This window comes from Telopea speciosissima, chromosome 7, assembly GCF_018873765.1.
Source record: "Telopea speciosissima isolate NSW1024214 ecotype Mountain lineage chromosome 7, Tspe_v1, whole genome shotgun sequence".
Taxonomy (NCBI): domain Eukaryota; kingdom Viridiplantae; phylum Streptophyta; class Magnoliopsida; order Proteales; family Proteaceae; genus Telopea; species Telopea speciosissima.
Window position 1 is genome coordinate 17,664,748 of NC_057922.1, and position 15,948 is coordinate 17,680,695.

The 15,948-nt window shown below is 39.8% G+C and overlaps 1 protein-coding gene across 1 annotated transcript; it reads right to left on the reverse strand.

Annotated features, from left to right (window-relative positions):
• Positions 1-9,068: 9,068 nt before the first annotated feature.
• Positions 9,069-10,432, reverse strand: LOC122670060 (glycosyltransferase BC10-like). Its single transcript, XM_043867012.1, has 2 exons — positions 10,247-10,432; positions 9,069-10,213 (listed from the first exon to the last, which is right to left on the reverse strand). Exon 2 carries the CDS (start codon positions 10,150-10,152, stop codon positions 9,088-9,090), a length of 1,065 nt encoding a protein of 354 aa, XP_043722947.1. The 5' UTR covers positions 10,153-10,213; positions 10,247-10,432; the 3' UTR covers positions 9,069-9,087.
• Positions 10,433-15,948: the final 5,516 nt, after the last annotated feature.

A 15,948-nucleotide genomic window follows, 5' to 3' on the forward strand; every position in this document is an offset into this window, starting at 1 on the left:
ATAATAGGTTGGATAGAGAGGTGGAGCATTGTGATTTCGGTCATGGAGGTATGAGATCACCTTTTTGCTATTATCAAACACAGTAACGGATTCCTTAGCCCGAAAGGCCATTTCTATAGCGTGTATGAAAGTCTAGCCGAATTCCACTCCGTGGCTGAAGGAGGCTGGTTGTACTCCAAATTCCACATGTTTTACACGCTTTGAATAGAATTCTTCTTACCAATATATATATATATATATATATATATATTGGAGTTGCACACGTGGATGCTGAGGCGATGCCACATAAGGATAGCAACTAAATTTTATCCATTTTAGCCGTAGGATGGGATTAATTTAATGGGAGAATGTTCTCTGTGCCGCAACGCAGGCTACTCCCAGACACATGGGCAACCTATGCAAGGGGGGCAGGGTGGTCATTGGCTCCCACCCCCATGTGCCTGGGCGCAGCCTACGTTGTGGCACAGAGAACAGCGCCCCTAATTTAGTTTAAATACAACTGCTAAATATTTGTGTATAAGTAAATAGTGATAACTACATGATTGACCACTATATACGAAAACTAGAGAAAAATACAAAACTCTTTCCTTGATATGTCACTATTGCTCTTGTTCATTGCAGAGAGATTCATGGGTTGAGTATGAAAACATGTCTTCTCTCGCCAAACCAAAAATCCTCGTCAAGACATTGAGGATGCCAAGAAGCATACGCGGAAGATCCAAAACAAGCCAAGGCTGGAAAAGGTTGAGGAACGTCACTAATCACAGAAGAAAGGAGCAACGTATCTCAGCCAAACTGGAAAGCTTTGAAGAATACAATTCCTACAGGGTACGGAGAGGTAAAAACTCATCGGTTATTTGAAGAAACTGCAAATTACATCATCTTACTCATTGCCCAAGTGGAAATTCTCCAAAGATTGAACAATTTTTATAGGTCGTATGAGAAGAAAGAGGCTGGCTTTAATTCTGTGTTGGTTTTAAGTTTTATACAACTTTTTCTACAACTTTGTTTCTAAGCTTTCGATTAAGAGAAGGACCAAGTTTCCCTCCACCCACGGTGAATGAGATCTCATTCATCGCGGAGCGAAAGAAGGCAGAAAAGGGTATAGGATGAACCCCAAGGGGCAACGCAGTTGGCAAGGGATGAGGCCTAAGGAAATTGAAGGTCCTAAGTTCAACTCCGCCTCCCCTCTTGAGGCCACTTGCCTAAGAGGAAACTCCCTAGTGAACATGGGGGCCTAGTATCTCCCTGTTTGTGTGTGTTGCAAGGTCGTGCACAAGCCCTGGGGGAATTAGTCGGCCAAAGGCTGGACACCTCCAGTTCCCAAAAAAAGAAAAGAAAAGGGTATAGGGTGAGTATCTTGAACATACTAAAACCCTAGGAGGGGTTTGTGAACCATCCTCTATGGATGGAGGGAAACTTAGTCCTAGGAGAAATGACTTGCTTTATGAAACGTTTTTTTTTTTTTTCGGTGGGGGTTAGAGATGATGAGGTGAAACCCAATATTTGTAGATGGATTTGAAATTTCCTTTTCATCTTTTTTTTCTCCTATTTTTTTATCCTTTCCTCCTTTGCTAGGGAGAAGGAACCATTGAAATATGGGTTTCTATGTGTTCTATCAACTTTGTTTGATATTCTATTGATGTGAGAACTTGGGAGGCTATTAATTTTGTGTTTGTTCAGGAATTAGGGTTAATATATAGTAAAGAATGAAAGCAAAACTTTGATACTACTCCCCTATATGACTATATTGGAATATGTTGGTCCACTAAAGTGTGTGGAGTATTTTTGTCATTGTTGGCAACGTATTCAGTCATATTGGTATTGTGGCAGCAACTATTGGTGGTTTGGTAGAGTTGGAATGGTCAAACGGGCTTCTACACAGTATCAAGGGCAGTTTGGTCAGTTGGCAGAGTTACAGCGGCATCCGACCATAGAGGATGACAATTGGCAGTATATATGACTCCTGAGAAGTGTTTGCCAAAGGCCCGAAGCAGCAGGTGAAGGTTCCGTACATCAAAACCTGTGATTTCATAGGATCGCGCAGTGGGGTCAACTTTAAACTATTTTTGGAAGGGACAATGGCAGAACTAGGCAAAACACTCTTCATAATAAATGTATCTCATTGAATCATGGTTACAACGCAATTTGCTTCACCTCTTTTCAATGTCAAATGAAGAAGTTATGGGGTTTTTCGTGTCGTTGAGCGAAAACGAAGCGAATCTGGAGAAGGACGCTTTCTCCATTCTTAACCAAATTTTTTACTTAAATTTAACGACCATTCTATAGATAGTCGTTTCCCTTTAATTTGATAAAGTTTCAGAATCTCCACGAGCGTCGGATCAACATCTAGTGCAAGATTCCTCTTGGACATCGCTGATTGATGCAAGATTCTTTTTTAAAAAGAAGAAAGAAGAGAAAGGAAATAAGGGATTTGGTACTGGAGTGTGACATCAGCATGACATCACCTCCTATTTCTAACGAAGATGTTATTATGAGTTTCTTTGACATGTGTCCTCGTTACACATGGTTTTGTCTTGAAGAATCTAGTTATTTATGATTCTGCCACTGGTTACTAGTTTTGGAGCATCCAACTTTGGAAGGCCGTATCTTAGCCATCCGAAGTCCAAATGGGACGAAATATTTTTTGAAATTGGGTATATTTTCAAGAGGAAGCCATTGGAAGTAGTTGTAGCATCATCTGAGCACAAAAAGTTGACAATATCACTGTTTTATGCTCGATGACTCCGTATTGAAGATGGTTTGAGCAGTGGAGCATACACACACACAGTTTCTATGCGTCTGAGGCTTCATGATTGCTTGATTATTCTGCAAGAGGTAATCCTTAAGTGTAAATCCCTATTGTGAGTTTCTAGGTTACATGTTTAGTTGAAAAAAACCATAGTTTAATTGTAAGCCAATATTGACCATTGTATTGGGGGATTTGGTTCTGTTATTTGCAATTAATTATTGTAACTCTGTCAAGTGGGGGCTTGTACAGAGATTGGGGTAGTTGCCCTCGTTGTGTGGTTGCACAAACTGAAGCAAGGATTGGGAGTTCCTAGTTGGTTGTAGCCATCAAAATTTGAGTAGTGTATTAAGGGAATACGAAACCCTATACGGGTATTCCTTCGTGGACGTAGGCACTCTGGTCGAACCATGTATATCTGGTGTTCTGTCTCGCACTTATTTTCAATATATATTTGAAGTGTGTGTTGTGCAGAGTGGAGGGACACTGTCTGGTAGACCCAGCCACGTTGTGGTGTGTGGTGGACGTGTCGGTGTGATTGGTAATTACGGGACTGCCCCGACCAATCTTGAATTGTAATTGAGAAAACATCACCAGTGTGATATCTGTTAGAGATTGGAAGAAAGTTTTTGGTGACCCTGATTCACCCCCTCTTAGTATCAACCTGAGTTTATCAAAATACTATGCTTCTAAAAGTATGAAGCAACCTAATTTCCGACCTTTCTTATATCTTTCATGCAACATGCATTGAAGTGTTCTTCCCTCTGTATAAACTGTCACCGTCGCTTGAAGCTTGGGATTTCTTTTTGTCTTGAACTTCAGCCAATAAATTGGGTTACAGGAATTGGAACTAGTAGGGTTTTACCTTAGAACGGGGACTAGACAAATGACCATAAAAGGAACACTTGGACCTAAATTGGTATATTAGACTGGGCAAATTGATAAAATACACAAAGAGAGGTCAAATGCCAAAGAGTTAGACTGTCTTAGCCAACAAAGGCATGTCGGACGATGTGCGATCGATTGACCTAAAACCATACAGTGTTACTTGAAAGCAATCTGACAGACGATGGACTGACTTCGGATGATGTCTAGGGATTGAGCTCCTCTTTAGGGAGGCCAGCACGCCCAGGGAGCATCCAATCATTGGGCTGTGCTGCACACATCCCTAGGCATGCACCGAGATGTGTGCAACACAGCCAAACCCTTGGATTCCCCCTGGGCACTGAGCTCCCTGGAGAGGAGCTGGATCCGATGTCGAGACGATATATTGGTTGATCGTTGATTGCTCAGATGTTGTTAACGGCTATAAACCGGTTATTTCTATAACAGCTAGATCCCAAGGGGTTCGACTAGCCATGTCAAGCGGTTGAGCTTTGCTAAAATTAGAGCCGTTGGAGATTCTTTTTGGCCAATTTTTTTGTTATTCCTTAACTTCTATTTAGTGGGATTTTGGGAGAGTTTTTACAAAACTTTATGAACTCAATAGGTAGATCCTTTTTTTTTTTTGAGTCTAATTAGTTATGAGAATCATAGAATGGCAACTTCATTTGTATACCTATTTTCTTAGAGGTATTTGAGCTTTCATTTATAAGTTTGGCTCATGAGCCATAGTCATTTCTCTTAATTGGAAGAGTGACTCCAAGGGTTAATCACTCATGTAATTGGGAATGTTTGATTGCTACCATTTGGAAAACAATTGGGTTTGAGTGTGAGTCTGGGGAAACACTTGGTTTGGTTGTAAGCCAGGAAAACGTGTATATGCTTAATTGCTACCAAGGGGAAAGAAATTGAGAGAGGGTTTGATCATTGCCATTGGGAAACTGATCTTGATAGTGGAAATTCCAAGTGTGAGAGTAGCACTTGGTAGTGGTTGTAGGCAAGAGGCCGAACCACTCTAAAAGCATCGTGTTATCTTGTCCTTCTCTCTCCTGTTTTTTGTTATATTTTTGCATTCATCAATTGGGAAAAGTTTTAGAATTCTGCATTTCCTAATTCATGTCTCTTGAAATGCCTACCGGTCCAGCAAATAGCATATTTCATGCTGCCTTAAATTTGAGCTCAACTTCTCTACCCCCATCAGTGTTTCTGTCAAAGGCTGTTCTAAGCAAGCTCAGGTGGCGTTGGTTTAATCGAAGCTTCATCTGTCATCATGTCTTCAGTTTGGGAATCAGTATCGGAGTTGGTTCACTGGTGGAGAGATCATAGAATGCCCTCAAACCCCTCTGACTCTACTAACCTCCCCTACCTCTCCCTGTAACAGATCTAGGAGCAGAGCCCTCTTTCAGTCGACCATCCCTAATTCTCTCTATCTCCATTCTCCCACCCACATGCTCTGCTCTAATGAGGATCTGTGACTCAAAAAAACAAAAAAATACGTAGGGGTGTAAATGAATAGCCAAAATCCGTTTCCGTATCCATGTCTGTATCTATTTAGCACTATCCGAATCCATCAAAAAACTAAACGGATGCGAATACGGATAAGTTATAGCTATCCGAAAAACCATATTTACATGTAGACGGATAAAATATCTAATCCGTATCCATGTCCGTATCCGTTCAATAGCTAATTGGATGCAGATGCGGATATAGCACTATCCGAACCGAATCCGATCCTTTTACAGCCCTAGGAATCCGGTGGTTATGATCTCAATAAAATTAATTATTCAGGAAAGCAAGTGATCATCACCTCACTTGGTGAAAATTTCCGGCACTAACAGCAGCAAAAATAGGCCCGTAAATTATATTTGGGCTTGAGGTTAAGTTATGGTCCTGCCGTAGATGATTATTTGGAGTAAGACACTCAGACCTCAAATCAATGTCTCGGCCTCTCGGGGACCAGATCTACCTGCGCCCAGTTGGGCCCAAGTTATTTCAAGTCCTAAATGGAATTCGGTGTGTGAGCCTGGGCCATTCTAGTCTTTCCAACTTTGTCTTGGATTTACTATTTAATAGCAGCTCCTCACGAAGTAGGAAACATAAATAGCTTTATCTCTTACCAAAAACCCAAAAAAAAAAGGGTTTATAAAAATCATAGGAAGGGAAAGGATCCATCTGGCGGGCCAACCACTGAACTGGTCCAATGCTGGTTAGTACCCACAAGTCCAACAAGTTAGACCTCCAACCATTCTTGGTATACAAACTGGATTAATAATAGCCCATGCGTTCGTTCTTTTTGTGTTTTTGGTAATAGCCCATCGTTCATTCACAAAGTTGAAAAGGGGGAATAGGGATATGATGATCATGATTTCGTGACTCCCACACTTCAATAAATACTACAATACATACAAATAAACACCTTTTAAGTCCCCACCTGATTTCACCACACAACCACCTTCCCACCAAACCAAAACTTTGTTGGGCTTTTGAGTTGGTGGCTTGGTGCTTTCTCTCCCTGTCTCTGGCTTTGGTCGTGGGCCTTGATATTTTTTGACGCCCCCCCGCGGAACCTTTGCTCTCTTACATCTTTACTCGGCTTCTGTCCTTCTGTTCCTCGGAGTCCTTGCATCGCCGATTCGCTTTTACCTTAAACGCAGCATTAAAAAAGATGACTACCCCAGATTAAAGATCGGGAACCTGAATGGAGTTTAAAGATCAAGGATCGAATCTTTGAAGAACCACCACGGTGAAGGAGGATTTCCCTCAGACCTTGTTTGTTTGGCAAAAAGAAAAGTTGCAGGACCTTAGAATGGAATACTTCGAAAATTTTCTATCATATTATGAAAACCAAAGTTGTTGTTTGGGTGATAAAGTAACAGACAATATACATTAAATGTTAAAATATATTAAATATTTTGTTTGCTTATGTGCTAATATAATTATCCCATCCGTCCTTCTTCACAATAGTATCCATAGGATTTTACTGAAAAAATGAAGATATATGAATTATATTATTATTTCGTTACTCCACCGCATCGTTTAAATCCTGCTTATTTGGTTAAAAAATAGGATGAAAAAGGAAAAAATAAGCAGCTAAGGCAAATAGGGGTAGAAAAGAAAAAAATATAGGCCCCAACATGTAATTGGGTAAATAGGCAACAAAGGCAAGGAAAGGATAGAAAAGGATGAGTCCGGATTCTCAACCCACATAGGGTGCCACCCCATATGGATCTCACCGTCCATGCGATGTGGAACCCGCCTCAAACGTGCGGGACCCACACCCCATGGACGGTGAGATCCATGTAAGATGACCCTCCATGTGGGAAACTAATCCTAACTCATAAGGGATGAAATGAAATAATAAAATAATAATATAATTCATATCCCCACCTTTTCCACAAAATCCTTCCTAATATGATATGACTTTGAAAAGAGTGGAGTGAGATTCCCTTAGCCATATAAGAAACAACATTTAATACATGTTAACATTTAATGCATGTTATTTTTACTTTACCACCCCATGCAAACAAATAACTTAGTTTTTAGAAAACCTTCAGAGTATCCCACACTTTTATTCTCACCTCACTTTTTTCATCAAAGAAAATATGCCTCATAGTGTGAGATGAGTGTCATAATGACTCGGGTGGTATTTTGGACCTTCTACTAGTAAGAAGAGTAATAATGGCCATAGATTTGTGGGTGTTTCCTTCACTCTGGGTGAAGAATAACTTTCTCCAAAGATAAAAGAGTGTTCGATTTTTTTTGGCAAAAAAAAGACTACCCAACAACGCCCCCACACCCTCTCACATGGGGCAATCAAATGACCACCCCACCCCTCCCTTTGGATGCCCATGGGATATCCCATTGGCCCCTATTCTAACATTGGGCCAAGAAGCAAACCCCTTCTTTTCCTCTAAATGGATTACTTGAAAAAGAATTTCCAAGTAGATTCTTCATTTTTACCATGGGAACGAGTGATGTGACAATTCTGACCATTAGATACCTAAAGAGCGATATCAATAGACCACTAACCTAATTTTTCATAATTTTATTCAATCATATACTTTCCCATGTATTAGTACGCATCCACATATTTTTCCATACACACTTAATGTCTTTGGAATGTTTCAAAATCAATATTTGGTCACTTGAAAAATTCCAATTGAATTAAGACTTTACATGTGAGTAAGGAACCTTGGGGTCTACCTGTCTATAAATCTTAGGCCCTATCTGATCTATCATGTGGCAAATATTTAGGTGCCAACTTGAAAATTCCTTTCTAAGTTATCCGCATAGAAAACCCTCTTCTTAAAAAATATGAGAGCTAAATCTAAGATTTGTACTACATAGAAAGCCTAATAGGAACTATTTTATAGAAAAATAGACCCAAAAGTCCCATGCTCACATGTTAAGTTTCAACTCAATTGGAGATGGTTAAGAGACAAAATAAAGTTTTTAAAAATCCAATATAACCAAGAAAGTGCATGATAATAAATGAGAAGATATATGATTAAATTTAAGTATGAAATTTGACAAAAGAAATTAAAACCATTCTCTAATCATTTAATAATCAAAATTACCGCATCACCGGTTCACATTGTACAATTAGATGGATCATTATACATACACCATGGAAATAGATAAACTATGGACATGACCATCTATAAAACCTAGGAGTATCAAAACCTAGCCTGTAACGACAGAACCGAAAGAGTTATGAGCTTATTGGATCATGTTTTGGACTGGGGTTTTGTGACACCAAAAACAAATCAGGCCAGTTTCATGATAAGACATTGAAATGAACTTACAAAATCGGACTGAAACCGAAACCAAACCCAAACCGATACAACACGGTGGGAAACCAACTCAAAATTCATTATAAAAAACTATTTTTTTCATACTTCTAATACATCTACATGGTAAACCGAAACCAAAACCTATAAAAAAAAAAAACCGAAACTGGTTCAAATCGACAAAAAAAAAAGGGTTAGGGAAGAGCTACACGTTCCCGCCATTCTACCGCCACCGACAAGAAGAAAAGATCGAAGTGTACACCACAACAACACCTCTCCATTTAAGAATAAAACCGGTTCAACTCACCAGGATTGTCCAGTTCAAACTATAAGCGAGGATATCCAATGAAAAATCCAGTAGACCGGAAACACCGTATCCCGAATTGTAAGGCTGACGCGGCCTGACCGGCGTCATTTTTTTAGCCCTTTTTGACGGAATCCCTGTACGACCAATTCATTCCCACAGGCCCAAACACTAGACCGGGTCAACTCGCCCGAGTCAGGTTGGGGAGACAGAAACGGTGTCCCGACTCCCGAACATTGAAAGGTTTTCACTCACACCCAGCCAGATCTCCCAAGAGATCAGACGAGGAACAACAATGGCTACACAAAGAGAATGAATCAGAGAGAGATCGGACAAGAGCTAATTACCTGGGGAATTCTACTTTAATCCCTGAAAATGACGGTATCAGCAATCTCCAGCAAAGGCTGCAAACAATCCGGCGAGAATTTCCTCGCAAACAAGTACGAGTAAGTCGAGTTCGACAACCGTAACCTGTACACTAGCTCTGGAGACACTTCGGCTCGCCTGTAGGTATGAGGGTGACCGTTGATGCTACCAGTCCAATTGACCCTTGTAAGCGTGTAATGGGTACAACCCTTGGGATCCTCCATGGAAAGTAGAGTGGGGAAATAATGCTCTTCTGGGTAGCAAGATTCGGTTTTCAAACAGGGCAACCTGAATTTCCTCCATAGCTTCCGATCCTTGATCACAAGCAACGCCTGCCGTCGCGCCAATATGAAGAACTGTGACCCAACTCGGAATTCCTCGAAAGGTATCTCAGGCATCATCACATCCTTCCCTCTCGCAGTGTACCTCTCCCATAGCCCTGGCTCTTTGTCCAGTATCTCTATGAAGCTTCGATAAGTAACTCGACCGAATCGAGACGAAAATAATTTAAACGACGAGGAAGCGAAGAGAGAATGGTAAACGAAACGGAAAGAGTGAAGTGGGACGCAATGTTGGGAAAACAGAGCGAAAAAAGTGTTTGAAGGGTCATCGAGGAGAGCAGTCGCGAGGAGTCTCCGAGCGGCAGAGATAAGAGTCGGAGACGCGCGTTGGGTCTTCTTTGCGGAGATAAATCGGCCATCGAATATCGAAGCAGGAGACATCACTAGAGCAGATGGATCGGCATGGATGTAGATGTTATAGAGATGTTCATTGCCCTTGAAGAAGCGCTCCCACAGAGGAGCGAAGACGAGTTCGGAGTTTGTGAGGAACAAAAAAGCGATCTTGGGAGAGGGATTGGTAGTGCCAAGGTGTGAAACGGTGACAGCAGCGGAGGAATGTGAGGAGGCAAGAGAGGCTCGGTGAAAGAGGGCGAGATCGTCGAGTTCGTCTGGAAGAGAGATCGGAACGTGCCGAGGAGAGAGGATTCGAGGGGCCAGAAGGAACAATAGAGGCAGAGAGAGTAAAAGAGCGAATGAGAGCACAAATGGGGTTGAAAACATGGCTCAGTGGAACAACGAATGTCGCGAAATGGTGAAAACAGACCCAAATATGGGTTTCTCTTTCTTTCAGTTTGTTTTCCCCTCTTCAGAAAGAGAAGAAGTGGACAACAACACAGAGAAATGGCGATTTCGGTTTTCTTCTGCTCCCTTGGGGAGTGAGAACCAGGGGCAGTGGTTCGAGAGCTTTTGAAGGATAACAACAGAAAAGCTTGAATAGATTAAATCATTAAATAAAGGAGGAAAAGGTGGGGGAGTTTAGGGTTTCTCAGATTCTCGTTACTGCAGAGTGGAGACATCATCAAGAAATCAAGAAATCAAGAAATCAAGAAGATTGAAAATGAAGGGTGTTCCAAACTCAATGATTTAAAAACAAAATTGTATGCTACACAGTTTGGTAGTATTTGTTTATATTTATTGGTTGAGGATCGGACATGTCGCCAGTTTTCGGTAAAGCTAACGATATATACCAATCACAGGGTTGGACATCTTTTCCAAAGAGAAGGAGAGATGATGACAATTATTGGACAGCTATTTTCATTAATAAGACTTGAGATGAAAGGTAGATATTGAGGGTTTCCTGCAAGGCAGCGTGGCCGTTGGGTTAATGGGGGTAATATGCGGAATCATCAATTAGGGTGGCATTTCAACCTTTTAGGGGTCGTACGGTCATTTTGCACCCTTTGATGTCTTGGTACCAGGGTTATGCTGCCTTTTAAGGTTCTTTTACCAAATTATTGTTAATGATTGATTTTCTCGTTGGGTTGTATACCAAACATTAGCGCCTGTATGTGTTCATCCCTCTCCTCTCACAAGAGGGGGGCATATATGTTATTTTACAAGAGAGAAGAGAAAAGAGAAAAGAGAAAAGAGAGAAGAGAGATAGACATGCGGAGGCACAAGTGCATGCTACAAAGTCTAGTAGTATTTTTTTTTTTTGGGGTTAGAAATCTAATAGTATTCTTTTCCCCTTATTATTAGGAGAGGGTTCTCTAAAAGGCAATGTGGCTCATACATCAACATGCAGACCAATGAAAGCATGTGTGACTGTGTGGAAGCATTAATAGATGCAAGATTTCTATCTTTCATGGGGGCGTGGGCGATCATTTCACACCCCATGTATTTGGGTGTAGGGGTCATGCTGTCTTTCAAGGTTCTTACTCTCTTAGAATACCATTGTAGGAACACTCTCCCTTATTATTTCGGGAGAGGGTTTCTTAAAAAGCAACCGAACCCATGGGGAGTGCATACAAAGGCATCAATATGATGTGATGTTGTCTTTCATGGGATAGGATGGTTATTTTGCCCTCTCATATATTTAGGTGCAAAGATCATATTACCTTTGGCCCTTGCACCAGATGTAGGAGCACATGAAATTACTGTCTTGTTCCTATGAAATAAAAATGAGAATCCCATATTGATGCCTATGCACATGTTTTCATTGCCCCGTGTTGATGGAAGGCTATGCGACCAAGCAGTTTTTTTTTTTTTTTCTTATTATTTATAATCTACGCGGACAAATTAAATTAAATAGATACAAACACACAAAGGTGGTACGCCCTGGGGGCCCACGGCTCATAAGTAAAGCCTACACCAAGATTAATAAATGAGTAAGTTGTCAGTTACGTGGGATCCATTCAGTTCAGATACGTACTACTCTTCTTTGGGAAGGCAAATGATAAGATTTTACTTCTAGCAATGGCTTACAACCAGGCATGTCTACAGTTTCCAAGCAACCAAATGTATGGCTGAGATCTTGTCCAAAAACATGTCCCTCGTATATTATTCCATTATTTTACAACCAAAATGTTCTATATTTGTAAGAGTAGTGAAGGAAATGTTTAGCATAATCTCTTTGATTAGAAAAATAACTAAACTAACTTCTCTATCAATAAATTTTAATTAGGATACAAGGCATTAATATTCGAATTATATAAATTTACGACTATTGTATGAGTAAGAATTCAGCATGACCGGTTGTTTTATTTTTATGGTTGAAAGAGGGGAGGGAGATTCCTAAACTAGATGCTGAATAAGAGAGGTTAGGCTCAAACCAGCTGCGCTAGCAACTGTCCTCAACTAGATGGTTATTTGTTCTCGAATTTATGATTGAGTTAAATTGATTTATCCTCCTATACTCCATTTATTTTCATGTAAAAACCACATCAAAAGAAAATTTTCAGAAAATACTACTTTTCATCAAAGGATCCAAGATTTCTCTCTTTCTTAATAATGGAATGAATTGATTACCCAAAAGTAGAGGGAAGAAAAACTAATTAATACCCACAAAAAAAAACCATGTAAACAATTTTCTTTTTCGTCTTAGTTTTGGATAATAATTTAGAAAGAGTGGGTGATGTTAGAAGCATGAAAACATTTTCATTTTTTCATATTAGTTTTAAAAAATTATTTAGACAGAATGTGAGTGTTTTTAACGAGAATGGATCATCTGCACGTACCAATAGGTGAACGTACGTGTGGGAGCCAACCACCTGTCCTATTTTTGCCATTTACAAAGGAAGGAAGGGGTTTTTTATTGAAACAAAATTAAAATGTGATTGGCTCTCACATGTACGTTAACCTGTTGGTACGTGCAGAGGAACCAAACTCGTTTTTTACAAAGGTTTTCGTCTATGAAGGTGTTAGTTTGCTACAATTATTAAGGATCTCAGTTGGTTGTAGCGAGATCTTGGGATGGAGTTCTACCTTCACCTGGGTGGAGGTTCGAGATTAGGGGTATAGTTGGAAATCCGGTTTATTTACTTGACTTGTCTTTTAGAAAGAAAAAAGATGATGATTTGGCCTTGTTACGTTTTTTCTTATTTTTTAATATAATAAATATTTATAAATTAGTAAAAATCATGGAAATACTTTTACAAAAAAAAAAATAAAATCATGGAAATATAGAAAAAGGGAAATTCAGAAGAAGAAGAAAAAAAAATTAAGGATTCACATGTAAATGCATTTTGAGTTTAAACGAACAAGTGACAGTGAAAGTGGAATTCATCATTTCTCTTTTAAGTGTAAGTGTAATTCATCTTTTATTTTTTTTTTGTTTCCATTCACTCAGATCTCTTCCATTTCATCTATTTTGTCTGGATCCTCCTTTTCTTCCGAAGGGTAAGGAATTTTTTCGATGGATCTTTGTTATTCCTATTTAGTCCCTTTTGTTTCGGAGGTTTCTTTCAATTTCTTAGTGACAATAGATGATGACATTCTTCCTAACTTGTAGACACAAGTGATAAATAAGAGAATACTAAAGATTTGAGCCATAGAATTTCTCAATTCTGACACAAGGTCCTTCTTAGATTGAATAAGTACATTACATCTGATAAAATGATTTTGGTGTATCCAGAGTAATGCTAATCCAACTCATTTACTGAATAAAACAAACACGAGGAGTTGAGGGTTTCTTACTGTTTTAGAATATGGATATACTATTTCACTCAACTCAGCTTCAAAGTTAAATTAACTTTATGGTTTTTAAAAAGGGGGCTAAACTCATCGAGTCTGTCATGATTCGGGTAAAATAGTGAATCTTATTTGATTCGGACGATTTAGGACCGAGTCTCGTCATTTTTTATCCTAACCTAGTTAACACGACTCTGGACCAAGTTTTCCAAAACTTTGATTCGACTCGAGCTACTCTGTCCAATCAAAACCTGGTTTTCCAACTATGATTAGAGGTGCTAAAAAAATATGGGAAAAAAATCTCTACTTGGTGGTGTTTCTTACGCCACCAAGTATGGGCCAATGGGTGAGCATAGCTTAGTATCTACTCAGGGGGCAGAGGAGTCATCTCATGGTTCCATGTGAGAGGACCTAGGAAACACCACCAAGTAGAGATAATATATCTTTTTGGGAGAAAGAATGCCACCTGGGCACATGCTGCGCTACCCTTGCAACCATACATGGGTGCATAAAATGACCATTGTACTCCTATGGAAAGACTGGAATTTTCTGGAGGTGTGATAGTCATTCTACGTACCGTGTGTCTGGGCGTAGAGTAGTGTACTGCACATGCCCCACCTGACTTGTATTACGTGGCACATGATTTTGAAGTTTCAACTGAATGGATGGATACGTGAGGGTAAGGTACTAATTAGATCCACTTTCTGATTGTCTTTCAAACTTGATGATGTTCTAACTCCGTCATATTACCCATTTTATTAGATTATTCTTTAGTTATTTTCAACCACCGTCCTATTTTGGTCATAGCATTTACTTTTTGAGTGGGTCTTATTGGCAACAAAACCATTCTCCGACCGCTCACCCTTTCCATTATATCCATAAAGAGTTAATTAAGTGTTTAGAATTTTCCATTTCATCTTTAAATATGATCCAAACACAATGTGAGTGGGTGTAAAAAAAAAGGTTCTCAACTTAATCTTCACTTTTACGACTTCATATATTTAAGGAAGATTTTGAAGTTTCTAAATCAAACATAGACAAAGTATCAAAAACCTTAGTGGACTAGTAAACAAACAATCCACAAGTTAAAAGGGGTGGTTAATTAAAAAAATTATTTTTATCCCAAAGATGTAGTCCAAGAGAGGGTAAGTTGGAAATCCTAAGCCTATATAAATTAAGGGAGAATGTTCTCTGTGCCACAGCGCAGATTGCGCCCAAACACATGGGAAGCCTATGTAGGGGGCAGGGTGGTCATTGCGCCCACCCCCATGTGCTTAGGCACAGCTTGCGCTACAGCACAGAGAACAGCGCCTCATAAACTAATTCAAAAGATGTGAACAAGCTACTTGAACAAAAAATCACTATCACAAAAAGACGCAATATTTGAGTGGTTTAACAAATGCCTGCATCACTGTCCAACTTGAACTAGGATTTTCACTATGATATAGCATTTCCCGTGTTCACAACAACCCCAATAATTTTTACACGGGATAACTACTTACAACCTAAGTGTATCAAATGCTCATGCCAAACCTAGTAGTTTGATAGACTTGCCACCAAATCTAGTTGTTTCTTAGGCTAACAACCAAATTTAATTGTTTTAAGGTTCTCTCACAACTAACCTTTAACTCTCAGAGGAGTTCTTTCTGAGTTTTTGAACACTCAGGCTCTTTGGTGTTGTTGCAGCTTAAGAATTCAAGCCTCTTGATAGGTAGTTATATAAATCAAGGATCATGATCCTCTACGATGCGCTGCCCATAGCGGTCAGAGCGGCATACTAATAAGGCGAGGCACAATGACCGTCTTACCCCCATTCGGACAAGGCATTCGGGCAAGGGTAAGGTGATCATTGCGCCGCTGTGACCGTTACGGGCAGGCACGCCATAGAAGATCTGGGTTGATAAATCAAAGCACAATTGGCAACCCTCTATCTAGGGTGGAATGGTGGATATTCTTAATAAAGAGAAGTAGTTCTCTGTCCTGAAATGCTGGTGTAGACCAACACTCCCATGTGTCTATCCCTCCCCTCCTCAAAATAAGAAGGTAGAAACATTTTTTTCATATGAGAAAGAAAAAGATAGACTCATGGAAGTAGCGACATAGGCCATATTACCATACAAGAACTTTCTCTCATAAAAAAAAATTACAATTTATCACTTCAAAGTTGGCAACAAGATTCACCACTCTTTTTCTTATTTCTAAGGTGTCCTTTTTACAATGTGACAAAGGGTATAGTGCGCGCAGGGTGCCAGGCTCCCAGCTTTCTTCCCAATTAGTGAAGAAAGTGAGTGACACCCACCAACACCAACACGGGCCACCAAACTTCATCCACCCGAAACCGGACAATAAATCCCCTCATAATACCCCATTAATAAACTCCAAAAGGTA

Coding starts and splice junctions, on each gene's coding strand:
- LOC122670060 (XM_043867012.1), bottom strand. CDS start 10,152: ATGTTTTCAACCCCATTTGTGCTCTCATTCGCTCTTTTACTCTCTCTG.